This window comes from Chrysemys picta, chromosome 7, assembly GCF_011386835.1.
Source record: "Chrysemys picta bellii isolate R12L10 chromosome 7, ASM1138683v2, whole genome shotgun sequence".
Lineage (NCBI taxonomy): Eukaryota > Metazoa > Chordata > Testudines > Emydidae > Chrysemys > Chrysemys picta.
In genome coordinates, this window is record NC_088797.1 from 127,641,802 (window position 1) to 127,664,075 (window position 22,274).

The 22,274-nt window shown below is 59.7% G+C and overlaps 1 protein-coding gene across 1 annotated transcript in view; it reads right to left on the reverse strand.

The window, feature by feature from the left end:
* SLIT1 (slit guidance ligand 1) overlaps window positions 1-16,924 on the reverse strand; it is a 35,905-nt gene extending 18,981 nt beyond the window's left edge. Inside the window, exons 1-13 of the mRNA XM_065552694.1 lie at window positions 16,794-16,924; window positions 16,502-16,645; window positions 15,824-15,987; window positions 15,204-15,227; window positions 14,300-14,444; window positions 13,975-14,049; window positions 12,228-12,371; window positions 10,951-11,094; window positions 8,285-8,451; window positions 7,382-7,514; window positions 5,230-5,298; window positions 1,671-1,742; window positions 1,252-1,323 (exon numbers count right to left, since the gene is read on the reverse strand). Of these exons, the coding sequence (XP_065408766.1) occupies window positions 1,252-1,323; window positions 1,671-1,742; window positions 5,230-5,298; window positions 7,382-7,514; window positions 8,285-8,451; window positions 10,951-11,094; window positions 12,228-12,371; window positions 13,975-14,049; window positions 14,300-14,444; window positions 15,204-15,227; window positions 15,824-15,987; window positions 16,502-16,645; window positions 16,794-16,909 (1,469 nt within the window). The 5' untranslated portion in view covers window positions 16,910-16,924. The remainder of the gene's footprint in view (window positions 1-1,251; window positions 1,324-1,670; window positions 1,743-5,229; window positions 5,299-7,381; window positions 7,515-8,284; window positions 8,452-10,950; window positions 11,095-12,227; window positions 12,372-13,974; window positions 14,050-14,299; window positions 14,445-15,203; window positions 15,228-15,823; window positions 15,988-16,501; window positions 16,646-16,793) is intronic.
* Between the last annotated feature and the right edge of the window lie 5,350 nt (window positions 16,925-22,274).

The following is a 22,274-nucleotide window of genomic DNA, read 5'->3' on the forward strand; positions in this document are numbered from 1 at the left end:
CTGTGCAGTGTCCACCCGGCACCTTCGCAGTCCCTCGTCCCCTGGCACTGTGCAGAGTCCGCCTGGCACCTTCCCCAGCCCCTCGTCCCCTGGCACTGCGCAGCCTCTGCCCGGCACCTTCCCCAGCCCCTCGTCCCCTGGCACTGCGCAGCCTCCGCCCGGTACCTTCCCCAGCCCCTCGTCCCCTGGCACTGCGCAGCCTCCGCCCGGCACCTTCCCCAGCCCCTCGTCCCCTGGCACTGCGCAGCCTCCGCCCGGCACCTTCCCCAGCCCCTCGTCCCCTGGCACTGCGCAGCGTCCGCCCGGCACCTTCCCCAGCCCCTCGTCCCCTGGCACTGCGCAGCGTCCGCCCGGCACCTTCCCCAGCCCCTCGTCCCCTGGCACTGCGCAGCGTCCGCCCGGCACCTTCCCCAGCCCCTCGTCCCCTGGCACTGCGCAGCGTCCGCCCGGCACCTTCCCCAGCCCCTCGTCCCCTGGCACTGCGCAGCGTCCGCCCGGCACCTTCCCCAGCCCCTCGTCCCCTGGCACTGCGCAGCGTCCGCCCGGCACCTTCCCCAGCCCCTCGTCCCCTGGCACTGCGCAGCGTCCGCCCGGCACCTTCCCCAGCCCCTCGTCCCCTGGCACTGCGCAGCGTCCGCCCGGCACCTTCCCCAGCCCCTCGTCCCCTGGCACTGCGCAGCGTCCGCCCGGCACCTTCCCCAGCCCCTCGTCCCCTGGCACTGCGCAGCGTCCGCCCGGCACCTTCCCCAGCCCCTCGTCCCCTGGCACTGCGCAGCGTCCGCCCGGCACCTTCCCCAGCCCCTCGTCCCCTGGCACTGCGCAGCGTCCGCCCGGCACCTTCCCCAGCCCCTCGTCCCCTGGCACTGCGCAGCGTCCGCCCGGCACCTTCCCCAGCCCCTCGTCCCCTGGCACTGCGCAGCGTCCGCCCGGCACCTTCCCCAGCCCCTCGTCCCCTGGCACTGCGCAGCGTCCGCCCGGCACCTTCCCCAGCCCCTCGTCCCCTGGCACTGCGCAGCCTCTGCCTGGCACCTTCCCCAGCCCCTCGTCCCCTGGCACTGCGCAGCATCCACCTGGCACCTTCCCCAGCCCCCTGCTGCAGAGCCGAGCCGGGACACACGTCCTCACACTGCGCACCTCACCCCCCGGAGCTGTGGGTGCTCAGCTCCTCTCCAAAGTGCCAGCTGGGCAGGGCTGTGAGCAGGGCAGGGCAGGGCAGGGCAGGGCACCGCCCGGGCCTGGGCCCGTACTTACAGCAGCCGGAGCGCCCGGAGCCCTTCGAAGGCCAGCGGGGGGATGCACTGCAGGGCGTTGTAACTGAGGATCCTGGGGAGGCAGAGGAGAGCAGCACGTGGTCACGTCCCCTGAGCGCCGACACGCGCGCGGCAAGGGGCCGGTGCCCCGGGGGGCTCCCGCGCCATTCACCTAACGGGACGTCTCGCTAGTCAGCCCCGGGCAGAGACCCGGCACCCCGTGCACACAGCCTCTCGGGCGCCCTCTAGCGGTGCCGCTAATCACGGTTCTTCTTGGTACAGGAACCGGCCGCTGGACTGCACAGCCCAGAGGCCTCGGCAGCAAGCCCGGCCTATTGTCTGCAGCACCCCCTGGCCTTCGCCCGCCCGCCCCTCACTGGGGCAGGAGCCACAGCCCCTCCCCGCGGCCCCGGGACTTACAGGGTGGTGAGCTGGCTCGTGTTGGTGAAGGAGGAGTTGCTCAAGGAGCTGATCTTGTTGTTGCTCAGGTCACTGGAAGACAGGAGCACAGCAGGGTGTCAATTGGAGCTGGGCTCTCGGCCTCCCCCAGCCTGTGGGGTGGCGTTGGCTGGTTTCACACACCGCGGCGGGCGCAGGACGTCCAGGAGGGTGCAGCCCAAGGGGCCAGGGAACAGTGGTTTGGGAGGAGATGCCGCTCCCTGTGACCAGTCTAGGACAGCCCTGGGTGCCTTACAGGGGGTGTGATTCCTCTGCCAGCCACCACGGGCTCCCCTCGTCCATTGGGTCCCGGGACACTGCGTGCCGGCAGCTCCGGGCGGAAGCTGTGTCCTGTGGCAGTTTAACCACGTGCCACTCGATTAACGAGTGCTGCCAATGCTCACGACACGGGCAAGTCTCCTGGCCGCTGGTGTTTCTCGTGAAGCCCCAGCGGCCGAGTCACGCGCTGAGCTGAGCGTTCCCTTTGCAACGCTAGTTTCCAGCCCTCCGGGTTGCACAGCAAAGCTTGAAAACGTGACTTCCCCATGCCGGCACCAGGAGGCAAAGGAAAGGCACTGGTCGCCCTGACGGGTGCTAAGCCAGTGTCGTGGCTTTTTATGGCCTGGTGTGATTTTTGCAGGGGGGCGGGGCGGGTGATGCAGGTTCCACTTGCCCTAGAGAGGAGAGCGGGGCTGATCCGCTGGGCAAGTAGTTCGCTGCTTTGTCACAGACTTACCACAAGAACAAATGGAGACAAACTGGCCGTCAACAAGTTTGGGCTCAACATGAGAAGGTTTCTAAGCCCCAGAGGGATGAGGGTCTGGAACAGCCTCCCAACGGGAGCCGTGGGGGCAAAACACTGAATCGGCTCCACGTGTGGGGGGATGGTGTGATGGGACTGCCCACAATGGCCAATCGGCGACGGCTAGTAGCCGGTGATGGGCCGCTAGACGGGGAGGGCTCTGAGTTATCACAGTGAATTCTTTCCCAGGTGTCCGGCTGCTGGGTCTTGCCCACACGCTCAGGGTCTGGTCACCATATTGGGGTCGGGAAGGAATTTCCCCCCTGGTCAGATTGGCAGAGGCCCTGGTGAGGGTTTTGCCTTCAGGTTTAAACTAGTGTCAATGGTGAATTCTGTGTAACTTGACGTCTTTAATCCACAATTTGAGGATGTCCGTGACTCAGCCGGTGGTCGGGGTCTATCTCAGGAGCGGGCGGGTGAGGTGGGCCCTGCGATGTGCAGCAGGCCAGATCAGATGACCACAATGGTCCCTTCTGGCCGTAAAGTCTTTGAGCCCCTGGGCGAGTCCCGTAGGCTGGCTGGGTCTCAGCTCAGTGGGGATGACAGCCAGGCCCTGCCGCATGGGGTGGGGGGGGGGTGGTGAGGATACTGCAGCACGGGGGTGGGGGGGAGGCCCCCAGGGACCCCAGGATGGGACCATTGAAGCATTGCCCTGTGCACCACTAAGTCAGGGCTTATCTGGGGCAGGGGCCCGGGCAGAATTTGACCCACTCATCGTAAAGAGTGGCTTGCAAGGGGTCCCAGCATGGCGTGGTTAGCCCAGCCGGCTCCTGGCTCAGCCCCAGAGAGGGATTCTGACCAGAAACCACTGAGTTAGCACATGGGCACCCAGGGGCTGGATTCGCAGCGGGCTCCAGCCACTGTGCATTGCCCACAGCTCCTCCGTCTGGCGGCTTCGCATCTCGGGGCAGAGCAATGCGCCCGCGGCCCACCGGCAAATCCAGCGAGTTTTAGTTCTCAGCTACGAGCTTCTTCGCGACCAAAGACTCCAGTGGGTGAGAAGCTCATCCCGGGGCCTCAGGGGGGGCTAGGGTCGGCGACGGAGAACAAGCATTACGGGGGTTTCTCCAAAAGGAAGGGAGTGGGGTTTCTCAGACAAGGGGCTGGGAGCACCACCTACCAGGAAGGTTCCCCGACACTTCCCATGATACGCCCTTATTCTCAGTTGTTTATAACTTTCCCAAACTTCAGCCACGTGGGCTGAAACTTTCCTCGCCAGGTGGCTGCCTCGGGCTGAATTTTCAGGGAAAGTTTCAGTCAAACCAGTTCAGCCATTTCTGAGAATGAGGCTGGAGAAAAAGACGCTGTCTGCCAGGAGGAGACGGGGGAAGGCGGCTGGTGTGCCTGGCCCTAGAGGACTGGGGCTGTTGGGCGGTAGGAGACTGGGACTGGCAGGGCTAAAAACTGGGTTAAAAGAACAGTATGAAAGTTGCAGAGTCGATAGGAAACGCCAGAACAGAGCCTGTGCAACCCTCGTTCACCCCCATGTACAGACGCATTTTCCCTCCAGTGCTAGCATGGCCCCGATCCCTGGAGCACTACGCGGTCGGTCCCGCATTCATCCTCTGCCTGCCCTCTGCTTACACTCGCCTCTGGGGCCCAAGTCACCCCGTTCCCGTTCCTGGTCACAGTGCAGGGGACAGAGCCAGAGGTGCCCAAGCCCTGGGCGAGCGCCTGGCCCCCGGGGCCCCCCTCTTGGTCTGTGATTACAGCATTGCTCAGTGTCCGTGGTTAACGCAGTCGAATGCTGCCCTGGAGCACTAGAGTCTGGCCCTGCCTCTGCCACAGAGTTCCTGTGAGATGCTGGGCAAGTCACTTAAAGGGGCCACTAATGGCGTGTGCCTGGATTTCTGGGTGCGTAACGTGAGCCGCCGGGGGCTGTTCTGCAGAAGTGCTGGGCCATGCCCTGAACAGCGGGATGTGGGACTGGGACGAGGGCAGGGAAAGGATGGGACAGGGACAGGGACAGGTTGGAGGGGACGGGGCAGAGGGGGTGAATTTGGGGGTGAATGGGCAGAAGAAACTGGGCCTGCTAGAGCACACGCCCTGCCAGAGCCTGGAAGGGCCCCCGCGGTCCCTGCCCCTCACCGGCCCCCTATGGGAAGCAGCTGGGAAACCTTCCGCACATGCAGCGAGAGAAGCGGCAGGTTGGAGCCAGGAGCCCCTGAGGGCTGATCCCAGCTTTGTCACAGCCTCCAGGTTGCGTGGCCGGCCTTTGCGGCTCGAGTCTCGGCCAGCCCAGCCCACGGGATCCCTGCCACCGGGGCCAGGATGTGATGAACTGGGCCTGTTCTTACTGTGGTGTGTGAATGCTGACAGGGGAGTGTGGCTAGGATAGTCTGCATTGGGGGATGGGAGTCTGCCCGAAGGTGAATACCTGAGCGTGTAACATGAGAACCCAGGAAGGGGTTGGAGGCCAGGTGACACCTTGGCCCCGGGATACTGAACAAAGGCTGTGGGAGGGGTCGCTGAAGGAGAGTTTCAGAGCTGGCTGGTGAGATGGCTGGGAGGCAGACGGGGCTCTGACCTCCCCAGGGGCTGGGGTGCCCTGAGACCCCAAGATGGACCTAACTGAGGGGGGTCCTGTTGTCTGTGCCTGCAAGACCTGTCTTGGACTGTATTCCTGTCGTCTAAATAAACCTTCTGCTTTACTGGCTGGCTGAGAGTCATGGTGAATCGCAGGAAGCCGGGGGTGCAGGGCCCTGAGTCCCCCCACAGTCCGTGACAGGGGATACTTACACCAGCTGCAGGGATCGGAAGGAGGAGAGCTCTCCGGGGACCAGCGTGAACTGATTGCCGTCCAGGTAACTATGGGAGAGAACAAAGGCCTGTCACCGATGGGGCTGGGCTCAGGAGGCCGGCGCACAGGCAGTGAGAGGGCAGGGCTCACGTGGGGGTGCAGCACCAACCGCGCCCAGTTCGGCCCTGGGGTCCGTCCGTGCAGAGACCCCCCCGACACCGCACCGAGCGGAGCACTGCCAGAGCCACGCAGGGGATCAGGGTCCCACTCTGACCGCGGGGGGGCACACGTGTGTGAGTGTGCACGTGTGTGTACGTGTGTGTGGCATCTGTCTGAGACTCCAGGTGGGCTGGGCTGGAAGTCTGTGTGAGCTAGTCGCGGTTCCCGGCCAATGGGAGCTGTGGAGCTGGCGCTTCGGATGGGGGCAGCGTGTAGGAGCCGGAGGGGGGACATGCCGCTGCTTCTGGGAGATGTCAGAGGTAAGCGCCGCCCGGAGCCTGAATCCTTTACCCCGTCCCGGGCCCCAACCCCCTGACCCAGCCCTGATCCCCCTCCCACCCTCCGAACCCCTCAGCTCCAGCCTGGAGCCCCCTTCTGCACCCCAAACCCCTCATCCACGGCCCCACACCAGAGCCCACACCCCCAGACAGAGCCCTCACCCCCCCACACCCCAGCCCAGCGCCCATACCCCCTACCACACCCCAACCCCCTGCCTCAGCCTGGAGCCCCCTCCCATCCTCTGAACCCCTCAGCTCCACCCCCAGCCCTGATCCCCCTCCTGCCCTCCGAACCCCTCAGCCCTAGCCCGGAGCCCCCTCCTGCACCCCATACCACTCATCCACGGCCCCAGCCCAGAGCCCACACCCCCAGACAGAGCCCTCACCTCCCCACACCCCAGCCCAGAGCCCGTACCCCCTACCACACCCCAACCCCCTGCCCCAGCCCTGATCCCCCTCCCGCCCTCCGAACCCCTCAGCTCCACCCCCAGCCCAGATCCCCCTCCTGCACCCCAAGCCCCTCATCCCCGGTCCCAGCAGGAGCCCTCACCCCCTCCTGCACCCCTGCCCCCTGCCCCAGCCTGGTGAAAATGAGCAAGTGAGTGAAAATGAGGGTGGGGAGAGCGAGCAACAGAGGGAGGGGGGATGGAGTGAGACGGGGCAGGGTCTTGGATGAGGGGCGGGGCCTCGGAGGGGGCGGGGCAGGGGGTTCAGTTTAGTGCGAGTAGGAAGTTGGCAGCCCGAGGTCGGCCGCTCGCCCCGCGGTGCGGACAGGGGCCGGGGCCTGGTGCCGGTTCGGCAGCCCCCGCTGGGAGCATGGCCCGTGGGTACGGCCCCGGGCGAGCTCAGGGCCCCAGTGCAGCGGGTGCTGCACGAGCGCCAGGCAAGAGATGGCCCCGCCCAGAGTCCCAGCCGGCGCATGGGGCGCCCCATTGCTAATGAGGGTTTGTTCTGCTTCTGCTTAATGATGGGACGTGGGGGGGGGGGTCACAGCTAACGGGAGGGTGAACTTTAATGTGCAGCCCCCGTTAGCTGCGTTTCCTGTCCCCCTGACTCCCGGCGGGCGGGTCACACACCTGGTCGCCCTGCGGCATTCTGGGGCCGAAGGACGTGGCGCTACCCTGACCCCCTCCTTGGAGCAGCCCAAACAGCTTCGTCTGGCCTAGGCCTTCCCGCAGCAACCTCAACCCAGCGCCCACGAGGGCCGAGCCCAGCCGGGCCCTGGGACACCAGGACTGGGCTCTCCCAGGCCGCGGCGGAGGGGGGATCCCCTCTGGCTCAGGGCTAGCCCCCCTCACGATGCTGCCTGCTGGGCACCTCTCCTGGGGCGGGAATTCACACCTCCAGCTCCACATCAACGCCTGGCTCCGCTCGCGGGCCGCGGGGTGAATGCCTCTGGATTTACGCCAGTGTCACTGAGAGCAGAGTTTGCACCAGCGTGCGATGCCAGGCGGATCAGCTGGCCTGAGCGTGCAGGGTGTCACCCTGGACTCCGGGGGGAACGGCCACAGCAGGGGGGATCGGCTGTTCTGTGACTGTCACCCCCTCCCTCCTCCCAGCCCCCGCTGGGAAATCTGACCCGCTCTCCCTGTGTCCAGCCGGCCCGGCCTCGCAGGCTCCCACCCCGGGACGGTGAGACCCCTGGGTTACTCACAGCTCAGTGACGTTCTTTGGGATCCCCTTGGGCAGCGACTTGAGGTGTTTGTTGCTGCAGCGAACGACCGTGTCCAGGCAGGTGCACTCCTGAGGGCACTGTGGCCGTGGGACGCACCCTGTCTCTTCCTGGCCTGCAAAGGGGGGGCACAGCGAGTAACGGGCCCATCCATCGTGGGGGCAGAGATTCCCACACTCCAAGAGCCCCTAGAGCTGATTCTAGACAAACATCTGCCCACGCTGGAGAATCCACCTGCACCCGGGTCACTTGTCCCTACCCGCTCGCAGCCCCCGTCAGCCCCCCCCGGCACAGATCCACGCCTGCTTTCCAGCCTGCCCACGTCTCGCTCCAGCTTCCAGCCCCGGGCCGGGTTAGACCTTCCCCGGCTGGACTGGATGGCAGCGCCCGCCTCCAGTACCTGTTCCCCTTGGCGATACTGTGGGCCGTAACCAAGTCACCCCTTCACCGTCTCTCTGGGAGACTGAGCAGACGGGCTCTGGGCTCCGGCACTACAGTCTCGTGTGGCCTTAATCGAAACCAAACCAGGCTAAAAATCAGAATAATTCTGTCCCTGCTGCACTTGGGACGTTAACTCCCCAGCTGGAGCTAATCCGATTCAGGTGCGTGCCCCTGTGACCCGCGCCCTCAGCCACCGGCCGGCTGGATCGCACGCCTGGGCCCCGGGTACTGTCCCAGCCCAGCCCCCGCTCAGCCACGCTCTGGGTCGGGACCCAGCCGGGGCACGGCCTGGATGTGGGCAGAGCTAGGCCCGAGAGGCTGGGGTGGGAGTCAGCACCGCCAGTGCCGGGGGGCAGCGGGGCCCGACGTGGCCAGCCGGGAAGCACCCGCTGGGGGACCCCTCGTCGGCCGCCCCCACTCAGCCCCATGGCGCCTGTGAGTTACCTTCCTCACACCTGAAGTCGGGGAAGGCCACGTCCTGGAGCGGGATCTGCCGCAGGAAGTCGGGGTTCTGGCAGCGCGGGTTCCCCGTGACGATCTTCCTCCTCCGCAGCCAGTCGCCCAGCCAGGCCAGCCGGCAGTTACAGTCGAAGGGGTTGGCCAGCAGGTTCCTGCAGGAGAGGGGGAGCGCGGGGCTAACGTGGTGGCAGCAGGGCCGGGCACCCGGAGTCCCCGCGGCTCCCAGCTCCCAAGCCAGCGGGGCCTGGGCCAAGCCTCAGGCATGCGCATCCGTGACGTCAGGCGTGTAATATAATAGCTCATTGACAGGTGACAGGGCCCGAAAGAGTTAATTACCTCCCAGACCGACCTGACCCATGGCCGAACCAGAGACTGGTTAGGAGGATCTGTAAATGAACAGAGCTTTGAAATGCAGCCGGCATTGTTAGAGAGAGAAGGGGAGCTGTGTGCTCAGGGCTTGGGATGTCAGCAAACAAGTCTGGTCTATTGCTATAGCTTTAATTCAAAGATCAAAAAAAGAATATTAACATTTCTGATGACACTTGAGGGAAATAGTATTATTGTCTCTATGTCTCTTTGAAGGTTGTGGTAACCTGTGTCTGAACTGTGTAATGGATAAATTACCCTGTGCTAATTGCCAGGATGTTTGGGAGAAGGAGAGTTAGGCCTATTGTTTTCTCAGGCCAAAAGGCTGCTGGAAATGTATAAAAACCCTGGGACACGATCCTGCTTCATCTCAGATCTGCTTTGGGTTTCAAGAGGGGGAAACCTTAAGCCACGAGGATTGAGATCCCCAGTCATTGACTGGAGCCACCCTGAATATGGACATTGGACTATAACCTATGGACTATTTCTAAAAGGACTTTTGGCAACTACAAACTAGGTACCTGAACCTCAAGAATTGAATTCAAGTCTGTCTGTATATTGATCTTTGAACCAACACTCTCTCTCTTTTTTTTTTAATAAATTTTAGTTTAGTTAACAAGAATTGACTATAGCGTGTATTCTGGGTAAGATCTAAGTCAGGGGTCGGTAACTTACGGCACACGTGCCAAAGGTGGCACGCGAGCTGATTTTTGATGGCACACGGCGCCGGCTGAGCCGCTCAGCCCGCTGCCGCTCTGGGGTTCCCGCTGCTGGCCCCTTGCCAGCCAGGGTCCAGCCGCCGGTCCCACTCAGCGCCTGCTGCTGGCCTGGGGGAAGGAACCCCAGGCTGGCAGTGGGCTGAGAGCCCTGGCTGGCAGGAGCCAGCAGCCGAAACCCCAGAGCAGCGGGGGGCTGGGCTGTTCAGTCGCTGCTCTGGGGTTTCGGCTGCCGGCTCCTTGCCAGCCGGGGTTCCCGCTGCAGCCCCACTCACCTTGCTTCCGGTTGGAGTTCCAGCGCAGGCCCCCAGCCAGACAGGGACCAGGCCTCCGGCCCTGCTCAGCCCTACCAGCCGCCCGCTCCACTCCCCTCAGCTGCTGACCTGGGGTTCCAGACGCTGACTTCCTGCCAGCCGGGGTCTGGACCTCCAGCCTTGCTCAGCCCGCTTTCCGGCCTGACCCTAACCCTAACAGTAGTTTGGTTCTATATTATAGACTTATAGAGAGTGTCACGGAGTATTGGGGGACTCAGGGCCCTGCACCCCCGGCTTCCTGCGATTCACCATGACTCTCAGCCAGCCAGTAAAGCAGAAGGTTTATTTGGATGACAGGAATACAGTCCAAGACAGGTCTTGCAGGCACAGACAACAGGGCCCCCCTCAGTTAGGTCCAGCTTGGGGTCCCAGGGCATCCCAGCCCACCCCCCTTTGGGGGGTCAGAGCCATCTCTGCCTCCCAGCCATCTCTCCAGCCCGCTTCCAGCACTCTGCTTTCAGCGACCCCTCCCACAGCCTTTGTTCAGTTTCCCGGGCCAAGGTGTCACCTGGCCTCCAACCCCTTCCTGGGTTCTCATGTTACACGCTCAGGTATTCGCCTTCGGGCAGACTCCCATCCTCCAATGCAGACTATCCCAGCCACACTCCCCTGTCAGCACTCACACACCCCAGCAAGAACAGTCCCAGTTCGTCACATCCAGCCTTGCTCAGCCTGTTTTCCAGCCTGACCCTAACCCTAACAGTAGTTTGGTTCTATATTATAGACTTATAGAGAGACCTTCTAAAAACGTTCAAATGTCTGACTGGCACGTGAAGCCTTACATTAGAGTGACTAAATGAAGACTCGGCACTTCTGAAAGGTTGCCGACCCCTGATCTAAGTTATAATTGGACCTGGTGTGTGGCTGATCCTTTGGGGTTGGAAGAACCTTTTTTTTTATATGAGGAGAGAAGATTTTCAGTAACCACCATCGTATCTGACAGGTGTGTGTGGACGGAGGCCTGAGGCTGGGCACTTTAAGGGAACTGCATTGTTTGGACGTCTGAGTGACCAGTGAGGTAACACAGGAGCTGTGTTGGGCTGGTTTGGTAAATATCCACCAGCGATTGGGGTTTGTCTGCCCCGTTCTGTCTGCAGTTCACCCTGATTGAGTGACCTCAGCTGGCTCCCACATCGTTACAGCATCACTGACCCCAGAGCCCAGCGCCAGCGGGGCCGGGAGAGGGAGGGACGGGTCCCCAGGCCGGGCTAAGCCTGCCTGGAGAGGCAGGGACCACGGGGACGCCCCGACTCACAGCGTGGAGAGCGACTGCAGCGTGTCGAAGGCGCCAGGCGCGATGGTGCTGATCTGGTTGTCGTAGAGCGAGAGCAGACGCACACTGCGCAGCCCCGTGAAGCTGTCGTTGTGGATGCAGCTGATGCGGTTGTTTCGCAGCATCCTGGGAGGGAGGGAGGGAGGGAGGGGTAACGGCCCCGCGAGCAGCGCCTTGTCGCCACGCCAGCCGCACCCGCCCGCTGCCCGCCTCGCACCCAGGAACCCTCAGTGCAGTGAGACTCGGCCACGGCCTGCCGGGGGCACTGCCATGTGCACGGGGCGCTGTGCGCGCGGACCCCCCGGGAGCAGTCTCAGGGACTCAGACCAGCTGGGGTCGGGGAGGCAGCAATGGGCGTGGCCCGGACAAGCTGCAAACCGACGCTCCACGCCAGCGCAGCAACGCTGCCTACAGCGGGGGCAGTGCCCGAGGGTGGCACCAGGCCCTGGCTGTACCCCAGCCCTCCCGCCCCTGGCCCTGGGAGCGAGGAAGCAGGCACAGGGCACCCTCCTGCCCCGACAGCGCCAGGGTAAGTGGGGGGGGTCTCCCTCTTGTCCCCAGGGCCGGGGTGAGTGCGAGCGGCAGGCAGCAGGCAGACAGACACAGCAAGGACCAGTCTCTGTGCTAGGGGAGGGGGTGCACTGGGAGGCTGCCCCGAGTGGGGAGAGCCATCTGGGTAGCGCCTGCTGGGGGAGCTGCAGGGGCCCGTTCTCAGGAGCAGGCGGCACATGGGCAAGGTGCGGCACGAGGCGCTGGGAGGGAGGATGCAGCCCAGGCACGGGGCGCGGCACGAGGTGCCGGGAGGGAGGACGTGGGCGTTGGGTGCGGGGCGCGGCGCGAGAGGGAGGACGTGGGCGTGAGGCGAGGCGCGAGGCGCCGGGAGGGAGGACATGGGCGTGGGGCGTGGCACGAGGCGCCAGGAGGGAGGACGCGGGCGCGGGGCCGGAAGGGAGGATGCGGGCGTGGGGTGTGGTGCCAGGAGGGAGGGCGCGGGCATGGGGCCGGGAGGGAGGATGCGGGCGCAGGGCCGGGAGGGAGGGCGCGGGCGCGGCGCTGGGAGGAAGGACGCAGGCGCGGGGCGAGAGGGAGGATGCGGGCGCGGCGCTGGGAGGGAGGACGCGGGCGCAGGGCACTGGGAGGGAGGACGTGGGCGTGGGATGTGGCGGGAGGCATCGGGTTTAGCTGCACCCAGGCCCCGAAACCCACCCGGAGGCCCCCCCCCAACCCCCGCCGCGAGATGTGGCCCCGGCTCCACTCACAGGGTCCGCAGCCCCGCCAGGCCCCGGAACATGCCGCTGCGCACCGACTCCAGCTGGTTGGCCGTCAGGTGCAGCTCGCTGACGGACGCTGCCCCCTCGAAGGCCCCGTCCTCGATCTCCGTCACCTTGTTGTTGCTCAGGTTGCTGGGGAGAGAGGGGAGCGGCTGGCTGGGCCCACATAGGGGATGGGGGGGCTGCAGTCCCCCAGAGAGCCACCCCTGTGCACTGCGGGACATCACCTGCTGGGTCCCACCCCTCTGTCCCCTGGGGGCGTCCGGTCCTACGTGAGGTGGGAACACGGGGGCCGGCTGGGGGCGTCCGTCCAGCACCAGCTGCTGCAGAGAAGGTGCACGGCACCCCCTAGTGGGCACTAGTAGAATAACCGGTCCGTGGGGGAAGGTTCCTCCTGGCCCTGGTCGTGAGAGGCTGGCTTGTGCCCTAGACTGGCAGTGTGACGTTAGGTGTGTAATATAATAGCTCATTGGAAGGTGACAGGGCCAGAAAGAGTTAATTACCTCCCAGATCGACCTGACATGGCTGAACTTTAGAGACTGGTTTGGAGGATCTGTAAATGAACAGAGCTTTGAAATGCAGCCGGCATTGTTAGAGAGAGAAGGGGAGCTGTGTGCTCAGGGCTTGTGATGTAAGCAAAGAAGTCTGGTCTATTGCTATAACTTTAATTCAAAGATCAAAAAAGGAATATTAACATTTCTGATGACACTTGAGGGAAATAGTATTATTGTCTCTATGTCTCTTTGAAGGTTGTGGTAACTGTATCTGAACTGTGTAATGGATAAATTACCCTGTGCTAGTTGCCAGGATGTTTGGGAGAAGGAGAGTTAGGTCTGTTGTTTTCTCAGGCCAAAAGGCTGCTGGAAATGTATAAGAACACTGGGACATGATCCAACATCATCTCAGATCTGCTTTGGGTTTCAAGAGGGGGAAACCTTAAGCCACAAAGATTGAGATCCCCAGTCATTGACTGGAGCCACCCTGAATATGGACATTGGACTATAACCTCTGGACTATTTCTAAAAGGACTTTTGGCAACAACAAGCTCATCTCTGCTATGTATCTGAACCTCAAGAATTGAATTCAAGTCGGTCTGTATATTGATCTTTGAACCAACTCTCTCTCTCTTTTCTTTTTTAATAAATTTTAGTTTAGTTAATAAGAATTGGCTATTAGCGTGTATTTTGGGTAAGATCTAAGTTATCATTGGACCTGGGTATGTGGCTGATCCTTTGGGGTTGGAAGAACCTTTTCTTTTTTATGATAAGATTTTCAGTAACCATCATCATATCTGACAGGTGTGTCTGGACGGAGGCCTGAGGCTGGGGACTTTAAGAGAACTGCGTTGTTTGGACTCTGAGTAACCAGTGAGGTAACACAGGAGCTGTTTTGGGTGGTTTGGTAAATCTAAGTATTGGAATATCCACCAGCGTCTGGGGTTTCTCTGCCCTGTTCTGTTTGCAGTTCACCCTGATTGAGTGACCTCAGCCGGCTCCCACGGGCAGCACCGTCACAGGCAGGTTTCCTGTAACTCTGGCTAGTCTCACTAGCCACAGAACTGCCCACTCCTGCTCAGCTTGTGGCCTCAGTGACATCTTGTGTCAGTGAGTTCCACAGGTTAATGATGCATTGTCAGCCATTCCCTACCACTGGCTGTGCCCCACTCCCCGGGTCCTGCGTGCAGTATCTCACATGCCTTCACCGTGGCCGTGAGGACTGCTGGGGTCGTACTCACATTTTTTTCAGGTGTGGGAGTTTTTTGAAGAGCCCCGTGGCCTCCAGGACGGAGATTTCATTGTTGTTCAGGCGTCTGGGGGGTGGGGGAGACGGGGAGAGAAGAACAAAGATGCTAACAATGAGACCCACGCAGTGCTCACCCCCCGGGGAGGAATAAAGGAAGCCCCCCAGCTCCCCTCCCCCCGGTGTGAGGCGTGCAGCTCCCTGAACCGGGCGGGGCGTTACGCGGGGGTCTGCAGGCAAGGTGAGTGCGCGTGCGCCAGACAGAGCCGGGGCAGGACGCCCGGCGTGCGGGGAGCCGGGGCGGGGGGGAGGGGGCTTACAGCTCTGCCGTGGTCTGCGGGATGCGCTCCGGGAGCTTGGTGAGTTTCAGGTTGGAGCATTCCACCACGTTGGCCTCGCAGCGGCACTTCGGGGGGCAGCTCACGTCACCGCTGCACTCGCTGTTCAGCTGGTGATCCTCCGCGCCTGCCACAAGAGAGACGCCAGGGAGGGCAGGACGCCAGCCCCTGCCCTGCTGAGGGGCTGGTCTGGCCTGCCACAGTCCGGCCCCGGTGCAGCAAGGCCAGCAGGGGGCAGCGCAGGCTGCCGCGCAAGGAGCTGCACCTCCTGCTCCCCCGGGGTTTAGGAGCAGATGCCATTTCCCTGCAGTGATCAGGCCCCGGGCCGGGGGGTTCAGGGCCACCCCTGCCCCCCATGGGGGGTGAGGCCCCAGCCTGAGATCCCCCCAATCGCAGCCCCCAGCTGCTCTCCACTAGAAGCCCAGCCACGGCCCGGCAGCCGGGTGTGGGGAGGGGCCACGGCTGCTTTTCTGCTCTCATTCACCCTACATCCCAGCCCCTGCGCCCGTGCCGAGCCGTCGCTGCTTGAGGCCGCGATCCGCAGCCGGCTCCTGGGTGCAGGACTCCTGCTCTGTGCCTGCGGGGGGCGCTGGCTGCGTGGGAATCACTCCCTAGAGCCAGACGCTGCAGTGGCTTTGCCATCGCTCGGGGGCTGTGTGGGGCCAAGCTGGGTTAGGGCCATTCGCCGCCTCTGGGGCCAGACCCCCAGGTGCCAGCAGCGGGCGGCAATATCTGTGCCCGGCCGGAGAGCCGGGCCATGGGAGTCCTGCGTGGCACCGTACCCAGCTACCCAGGGACGTCACATGGCAAAGCACAGCCCGTCCGAGAGAGGCCCATGGACAGTCCCTGTGCAGATACGTCCCCTCAGCCCCAGCTCGGTCCTTACCTGGGATAAAGTACTGCTCTTTGGCTGCGGAGAGAAAGGCACAAACACATTAGCGGGGCAGCCCGGCGCCGGGGCCCACGTGGGAAGGGGGGACGGCTGGTGGTGCCTGGCGAGATCTCTGGTGCGCTGGCACCAGGGCTCGAGCCCCAGCTCTGCCACTGACACACCGGCTGAGCTTGGGCAAGTCCCTCCAGGTCCGTGCCTCAGTTTCCCCTCCTCCCTTGCTGTCTATGTGGCTTGGGAGCTGGGCAGGGCAGGGCGTGATGCGTGTGGGGCCCAGCACCCCACGGCTCAGTTAAGGTCTCTGGAAAGTGCTGCAGTAGCAGCAGCCCGGGGGGGAGCCCCCGGGGGGGGGGCAGTGACAGCGGCTGCATGGACGGATGCTCTGGTTCCCCAGGGAAGGGCCCGGGGCTGGAGGAGCAGGAGCCTGGGTTCCAGCTTCCCTGTGGCTGCGTGGAGACTCCGTGCCCCGGCTCGTCCTCTGCCTGCTTGGCACACGGGGGCACCGGCCCCTCGCTCCCTTCACCGCTGGGCCCAGTGCCTTCCCCAATGAACTGCCTCCGTCCCCCAGCCCCCGGGGTCCTGTGGCCGCAGGGGGGCAGGGAGGGGCCTGGACTCACCTGAGCAGCGGAACTTCTTGCTCTTGATCTGGCCGATGCGCTTGTTGGCCAGGCGGCGCGGGCTGGCGCAGCGGGCACCGCTGGTCTCAATGGGGTTGGCGCGCAGGAAATCCGCCAGCCACCGCAGGTTGCAGTCGCAGATGAAGGGGTTCTGAGCCAGGTGCCTGGGGGGGATGCAGAGGGGAGGAGGGGGATGCTGGCCCCAACGCTGAGTGTTACTGCCCAGGCCCTGAGCTGGGGGTGCCGCCCCCCATAGGCAGGGCCCCCGGCTCGCGGCTCGCCCCTGGGCCCAGGCAGGGAGCACCAAACCCCGCAGGGCTCTAGGGACTCTGGGTAAATTACAGCAACCCTCAGCCTGGCCCCTCTGCGCAGCCCTGGGGCCTGCAGAGCCGCTCATGCCCCCCAGATCCAGCCAGCTCCATGCTGCCCCACTGAGCCCTGCTGGGACCCCCCTGGTTTCTCTGACTTACCCGGTTCCAGGGTTTTCTTCCCCTCTTGGCCCAGGGGGAGCCCAGGATCCGGAGGGCGTGAAGGCCTCTTTGCCCACCCCCCAGCCCCCGGGCTGCACCTCCTGAACCAGAGCCTGCCCCAGGAGTCTGCCCCACGTGGGCCATGCAGGGCGGGGCAGGAATCCCCCCAAGATCCGGGACTTGGCGGCTGGCGCTGCCCAGCACTCACAGCGTCTGGATGGCCCGCAGGGGGGCGAAGGTGCCCTTGGCCAGGCCCTGTAGCTTGTTGTCGTACAGCGAGAGCAGAGAGAGGCTCTGCAGGTCCCCGAAGGTGTCGGCGCGGATGCAGTTGATTTTGTTGGCGTTGATGAGCCTGGGGGGGGCAGGAAGATGTCAAACAGAGACGCCGGCCGGCCCTGCTCTGGGCCCCGCCGACACCGGGGCTGGCATGTTGGGCTCCCGAGAGCAGAGCCGGGCAGGCCCCAGCCCCCCGCCCCCTGCCGGAGCCACCGCATCCTTACAGAAGCTGCAGCGCGTGGAGTCCCCCGAAGACGCCCCGGGGCAGGTCTGTGATCTTGTTCCCATACAGCACGCTGGAAAAGACAGAGCCGGTCGCTCGCACGCAGCCCCCGGGCATTGGGCTGAGCCCCCAGCCCAGCGAACGGGGATCCCCACGGGACCCCAGCAAGGAGCACGGATCCCCCCACCTCCGCCCCACAGCCCCCAGCTTTACCGACCCCCAGCACGGGCCACCCCACGCTGCTGGGGCCCCCAGCCTTGGGCCTGGCCAGCAATCTTACCTCCGCCGCCAAACCAGGCCCACCTCACAGTGCGACTGGCTGGCCTCAGCCAAGCCGCGCAACAGACGGGGCTGTTCATCTTCACTCCAGAGAGGCCAAGGACCAAACCTGCAGGGGGCTGCGGGTTGGGAGTGAGGGGCATTGGCAGAGCTGGGGGAACCCAGAGCTGGGATGGGAGGGGGCTGCGGGTCGGGAGTGAGGGGCGTTGGTGGAGCAGAGGGGGACCCAGAGCTGGGATGGGAGGGGGCTGCAGGTCGGGAGTGTGACGTTATTGACATAAACTGGGACCATATAGATCATTGTTGCAACCAAAGTCCTGTAGTGGCACCCAAATCCTGTATAAAGGGGGTCAAATGGGGTGTCTAGGACAAGGTTATGGTTTACTGGTTATGATTATGCTGTCTATATGTATGTATCAGTTTTGTAGTCGAAGTTATGAATATTGGCTCTATACTGTCTGTATGGCAAACTTATGCTGTGCTGCTGGGTGACATCCCAGACAAGCTGAGATTAGCTCTGCCTAGCCTGCTTGATGGCCCATTAAGGACCATCAGCTATACAATGGACCCATTGAGAGAAGGCAGATACGCCTTGTACCTCAGCAAAGTATGCAGGGACTGGCCCATGTGACTCCAGACTCCATGTTGCTGTAATTTAAGAACAAAGAGGTGTTCTTACACCTGGAAAAGACTATATAAGGCTGATGCCTGATCTCCATCTGGTTTTCAATCCTGCTTCTTACCTCTGGAGGAACTTTGCTACAAGCTGAAGCTTTGAACAAAGGACTGAGGACCCATCCCAGCGGGGGATGTATTCCAGAGACTTGATTTGAACCTGCAGTTTATTCCATCGCTGCTGCAAGCCTGAACCAAGAACTGTGCCATTACTGTATGTAATTGATTCCATTTAACCAATTCTAACTCTCATCTCGATCTTTTTCCTTTTATGAATAAACCTTTAGATTTTAGATTCTAAAGGATTGGCAAAAGCGTGATTTGTGGGTAAGATCCGATTTGTATATTGACCTGGGTCTGGGGCTTGGTCCTTTGGGATCAGGAGAACCTTTTTCTTTTACTGGGGTAGTGGTTTTCATAACCATTTGTCCCCATAACGAGTGGCGCTGGTGGTAGTATTGGGAAACTGGAGTGTCTAAGGAGATTGCTTGTGAGACCGAAGTTCTCCTAGTCTGGCTGGTTTGGTTTGCCTTAGAGGTGGAAAAAACCCCAGCCTTGGGCTGTAACTGCCCTATTTGAGCAATTTGTCCTGAGTTGGCACTCTCAGTGGGGTTCCGCCAGAACCGCATTGTCACAGTGGCGTAGTCGGCAGGATCCACAGAACCAGGTCAATTAAGCTTTGGGTCAGAACCCCACGCTATCCAAATTTGAATTTTGGGATTGAGAGTTTTGTTGGTTAAAGAGCTGCTGCAATGGCTGAGCAAAGAGCATATGAGGGACTTGGCAAAAAAGCCCTGGAAAATTTGTGTTCAGAAAAGAGGATAAGCTTTAGAAAGAAAGCTACAAAGGAAGAACTGAGAAATCTGTTAATAGCCAGTGATCAGGGGGCAAGAGCACAGCCCTTACCTGAGGCTGCAGAAGATGCAGAAAAAATTAGGATGCAAAGGGTGACAAGTAAACTGCAATTTGAGCATGAACAGAAGCTAGCGGATCTTCGGTTGCTGGAGAAGCAAAAAATAGCAGAATTAGAGAAGGAGGCTGATGAGAGAGCTCGTAAGGGACGTCTAGAGCTGCTCGCTGCTGAGCAGGAGACTCACAGGATGGAACAGGAGACTCACAGGATGGAACAGGAGACGGCCAGACTTCAGCTCCAAGTACTGGAAGAGCGGAGAAAGTCATCCCCACCTGGTACTCCACTTCCCCCCCGCCATGAGAAAAACTGGGAAAGGATGTGTCCCATTTACAATGATACTGAGGATATAGAGGAGTTTTTGTCTACCTTTGAACGCCTCTGCAATCTGTACCAGATCCCCGAGGGTCAGCGAATGCCTGTCCTGCTGACCAGACTGACTGGAAAGGCCAGGGAGGTATTCAATGACTTGGGGGAACAAGAAGCCTTAGATTATGAGCTGTTTAAGGATTCTGTGTTAAGGCGGTTCAAGGTTACTCCTGAATCTTACAGAGTTAAGTTTAGAGAGTTTAAAATGTCTAAGGATTGTACTTTTGTAGAATGTGCTCATAAGCTGATGGGTTTTGTTAAAAAGTGGGTTGTGGGAGCCAAGGCGCATGGGAGTTTTGAAAAACTGCTGGATTTGATAACTTTGGAACAGTTCTTAGACATTGTGCCTGACAATGTGAGAGCAGCTGTGTGTGACAGGGACCCTGAGTCAGTCCTACGGGCAGCAGAGATTGCGGATGCCCATACCCAAAACAGGGCTCGAGAAGGGTGTAAAACCCCGGGGAAAAGTAATCACCATTCCCCCCAGTTCAAGAGGAGGGAAGGATTTAAAAATAAACCTGACTCTTCTAAAGGAGTTCAAGGGGGCCTGGAGGGTAGGAACTCACATCCCAGGACGGAACAGGTTACATGCTATCACTGTGGTATCCTGGGCCACATGAGACCAGACTGCCCGACACTGAAGGGCAGCCCAAAACCAGCAACCCTAAATGCCACGGCAAATGCTAACCCTGTTGTTGTAAACTCACAGGCAAGCCACACAGAGCCCAGAATTGGTGCCCTGTGTGCAAATGCTGTTTCTGTGGTCTCTGAAGAATTTGACCTTAAAACTCACATTAAAGCTAAATATGGGGGAAATAACGCAGAGTTTATTAGCAGTGCAGAAGTGAATGGAGTAAGGTGTATGGCATGGAGGGACACCGCAGCAGATATTACTCTGGTTAAAGCAAGTCTTGTCAGGAAGGAAGATTATTTGCCAGGTGAAGATGTAACTGTTGTAGCCTTATCTAAGTATTTTGTCAGGGTGCCTTTGGCTAAAATCCACCTGAAATGGAAGGGATTGGAGGGCACCATGGTTGTGGGAGTAAAAGACATAATCCCTAAGGATATTATGATTGGAAATGATATTAAAGCTATGGTCAGTCAAGTTAATACAAACCAGGCACAAGAGAGGATTGATCCTAAGGTTGTGCCTATGGAGGGTTTCTCCAAAAGTTTGTCCTTGGAAAGTAGCTGTTTGGCTGTAAATGAAGTTTCTGAATGTCTATCTAATGTCTCAGAAGTAAATCTGGAATTAGATCGAGCGAAGGGAGAGGAGAACAAGGAGATTTTGGATGAGTCTAGGCAGTCTTGTGAACTGATGGCTTTATCTAGTCAGCAGTTTGGGAAGGCAAGGAGAGTGGAAGATGAGTGTCCCTATACCTTATCTGTTTCCTGTGCGAAGAATAGCGACAGTGAAGGAAATGTGCCTGTGTCTGTCAGGGGTATTGACTTGCCTATGGAGGAAGCTACCCCAATCTCCAAGCAGTTGTCTGTGAACAGCCCGGTTTGCTGGGACAAGGGAAATGAAATCCCAAACAGTATGTCTAGTAAAGGAAAATGCGTCTCCAACTCTTTTTTGTCTGTGGAGCAGACAGAAGGGGCCTTTCGGCCTGTGATGGTTGAGAGTAATTTAGCTGTCTCAGAGTTGGTTCTGGATTCAACTAAAGCCCAGGAAGGGAATGGTCCTAAGTTTGCATCTGCTGTGGAGAATGGCACCATAACTAGGTTGCATCCAGTTAGTGTCTTAGCAAAGTCCCAGAGACCAGAAAATTCTGGTGCTTGTATTTTGCCTGTTGCTCATGTGTGGTTGGAGAAGGGTGTAACAACTCTGTCTGATCAGGGTGATACCCTAGCCAGGGCACAAGGAGAGCAGAAAGGTAATTTGGTTGTGGTACCTACGGACAGTTTAACAACTTGTAGCAAAAAGGAAAAAATTCCTAAGCTTGTGTGTGGCAAAGAGAAGGGAAGTATTTCTAACCTTTTATCTAAAAGGTCTATGGGTGTGCCTGAAGGGGGATTGTGTAGAGATCTGCCTGATGGGCCAAAGGTGATCCTGAATGCAAGTAAAACCCAGACAGAGTCTGTTGTTGCTCAGGAAAGTGTTCCTTTAGAGCAGGCCCTAGGTGAAGAGGGTAAGGGCAGAATTTCTGTGAGGGATGATTTGCTGCTTAGAAAAGCTCCTGGAGAAAGGAATCCTCATGGTACTCGGTGCAAGCAGTTCCCTGCAACTGAAGGGTGTGAGAGTGATTTAATCAAGGAAGTTTCAGTTCCTAGCAGCCAGAAATTGTCTGTTGTGAATGGATCCACTGACTTTCCTTTTAAAAGATCCAGTGTGGGTAGCTTTGAGAAGGTCTCAGAGGAAGTAAAAGTTGTTAAGGAATTGAGGCAGCCCTATAACCAAGTGGCTGTGTGGGGCCAACTTGTTGGGGAGACAATGGTGTTGGAACAGAAATGTCTCCTTTCTAATTCTTTAAACGAGCAGTTTGTGCTTCAGGGTTTGAGGACAGATTTGGTTACTGAGGTGACAGAGCAGAGCAGTTTTATGGCTGAATGCTTGAGGATGCGGGGGAGAGCAAGCAAACTCTCACCCGCAGACTCTTTGGATTTGTGTGGTATCTCTTTAAGGCAGAGTCCAGCCTTGGAAATTATAGCAGTTGAGGATAGGAAAACTGGTGGACTGGCTCTGGTCTGGGGTAGTGCAAATTACTTGCCTGGCTGGGAGGGGAAGGACTTGCTAATAGCTGTTAGCACAGAGGGCCCACCCCATCAGCCAGTGAATTCGGTTAAGCAAGAGAAATCAGGGTTTGATTCTGCAGGACAAGGAGGAAAGAGAAAACTGGATTTGGCAAAGGGAAGCCACAGGTTAACCTTAAAATGCCCAAACTCCAATGGTATTGAACCAAAGGGGTGGCATGACAACCATGATTGTAAATGGACACTTGCAATGAACTTGTTGTTATTGCTTAATTTTGTAATGAATATGTTGCTATTGCCACAAACTGTAAAAATGTACAATGTGTCTAATCTTTTGGAGAATCCCTTGGACATGTTAAAAGGAATACATGAAAACACACGTTATGTTAAAAGGCCTTGTTACACTGGGGTTTCACAGGTAATGCCTATAAACAATATGGGAACTTTTCACAGGGGAAAAGACATTCCAGACCTAATGTGCTGTATGAAAAGGAAGACTGAGGCACACTACCATATTGCTTTCATGGCTAAATGCCAAGATTCCTGTATTATGAA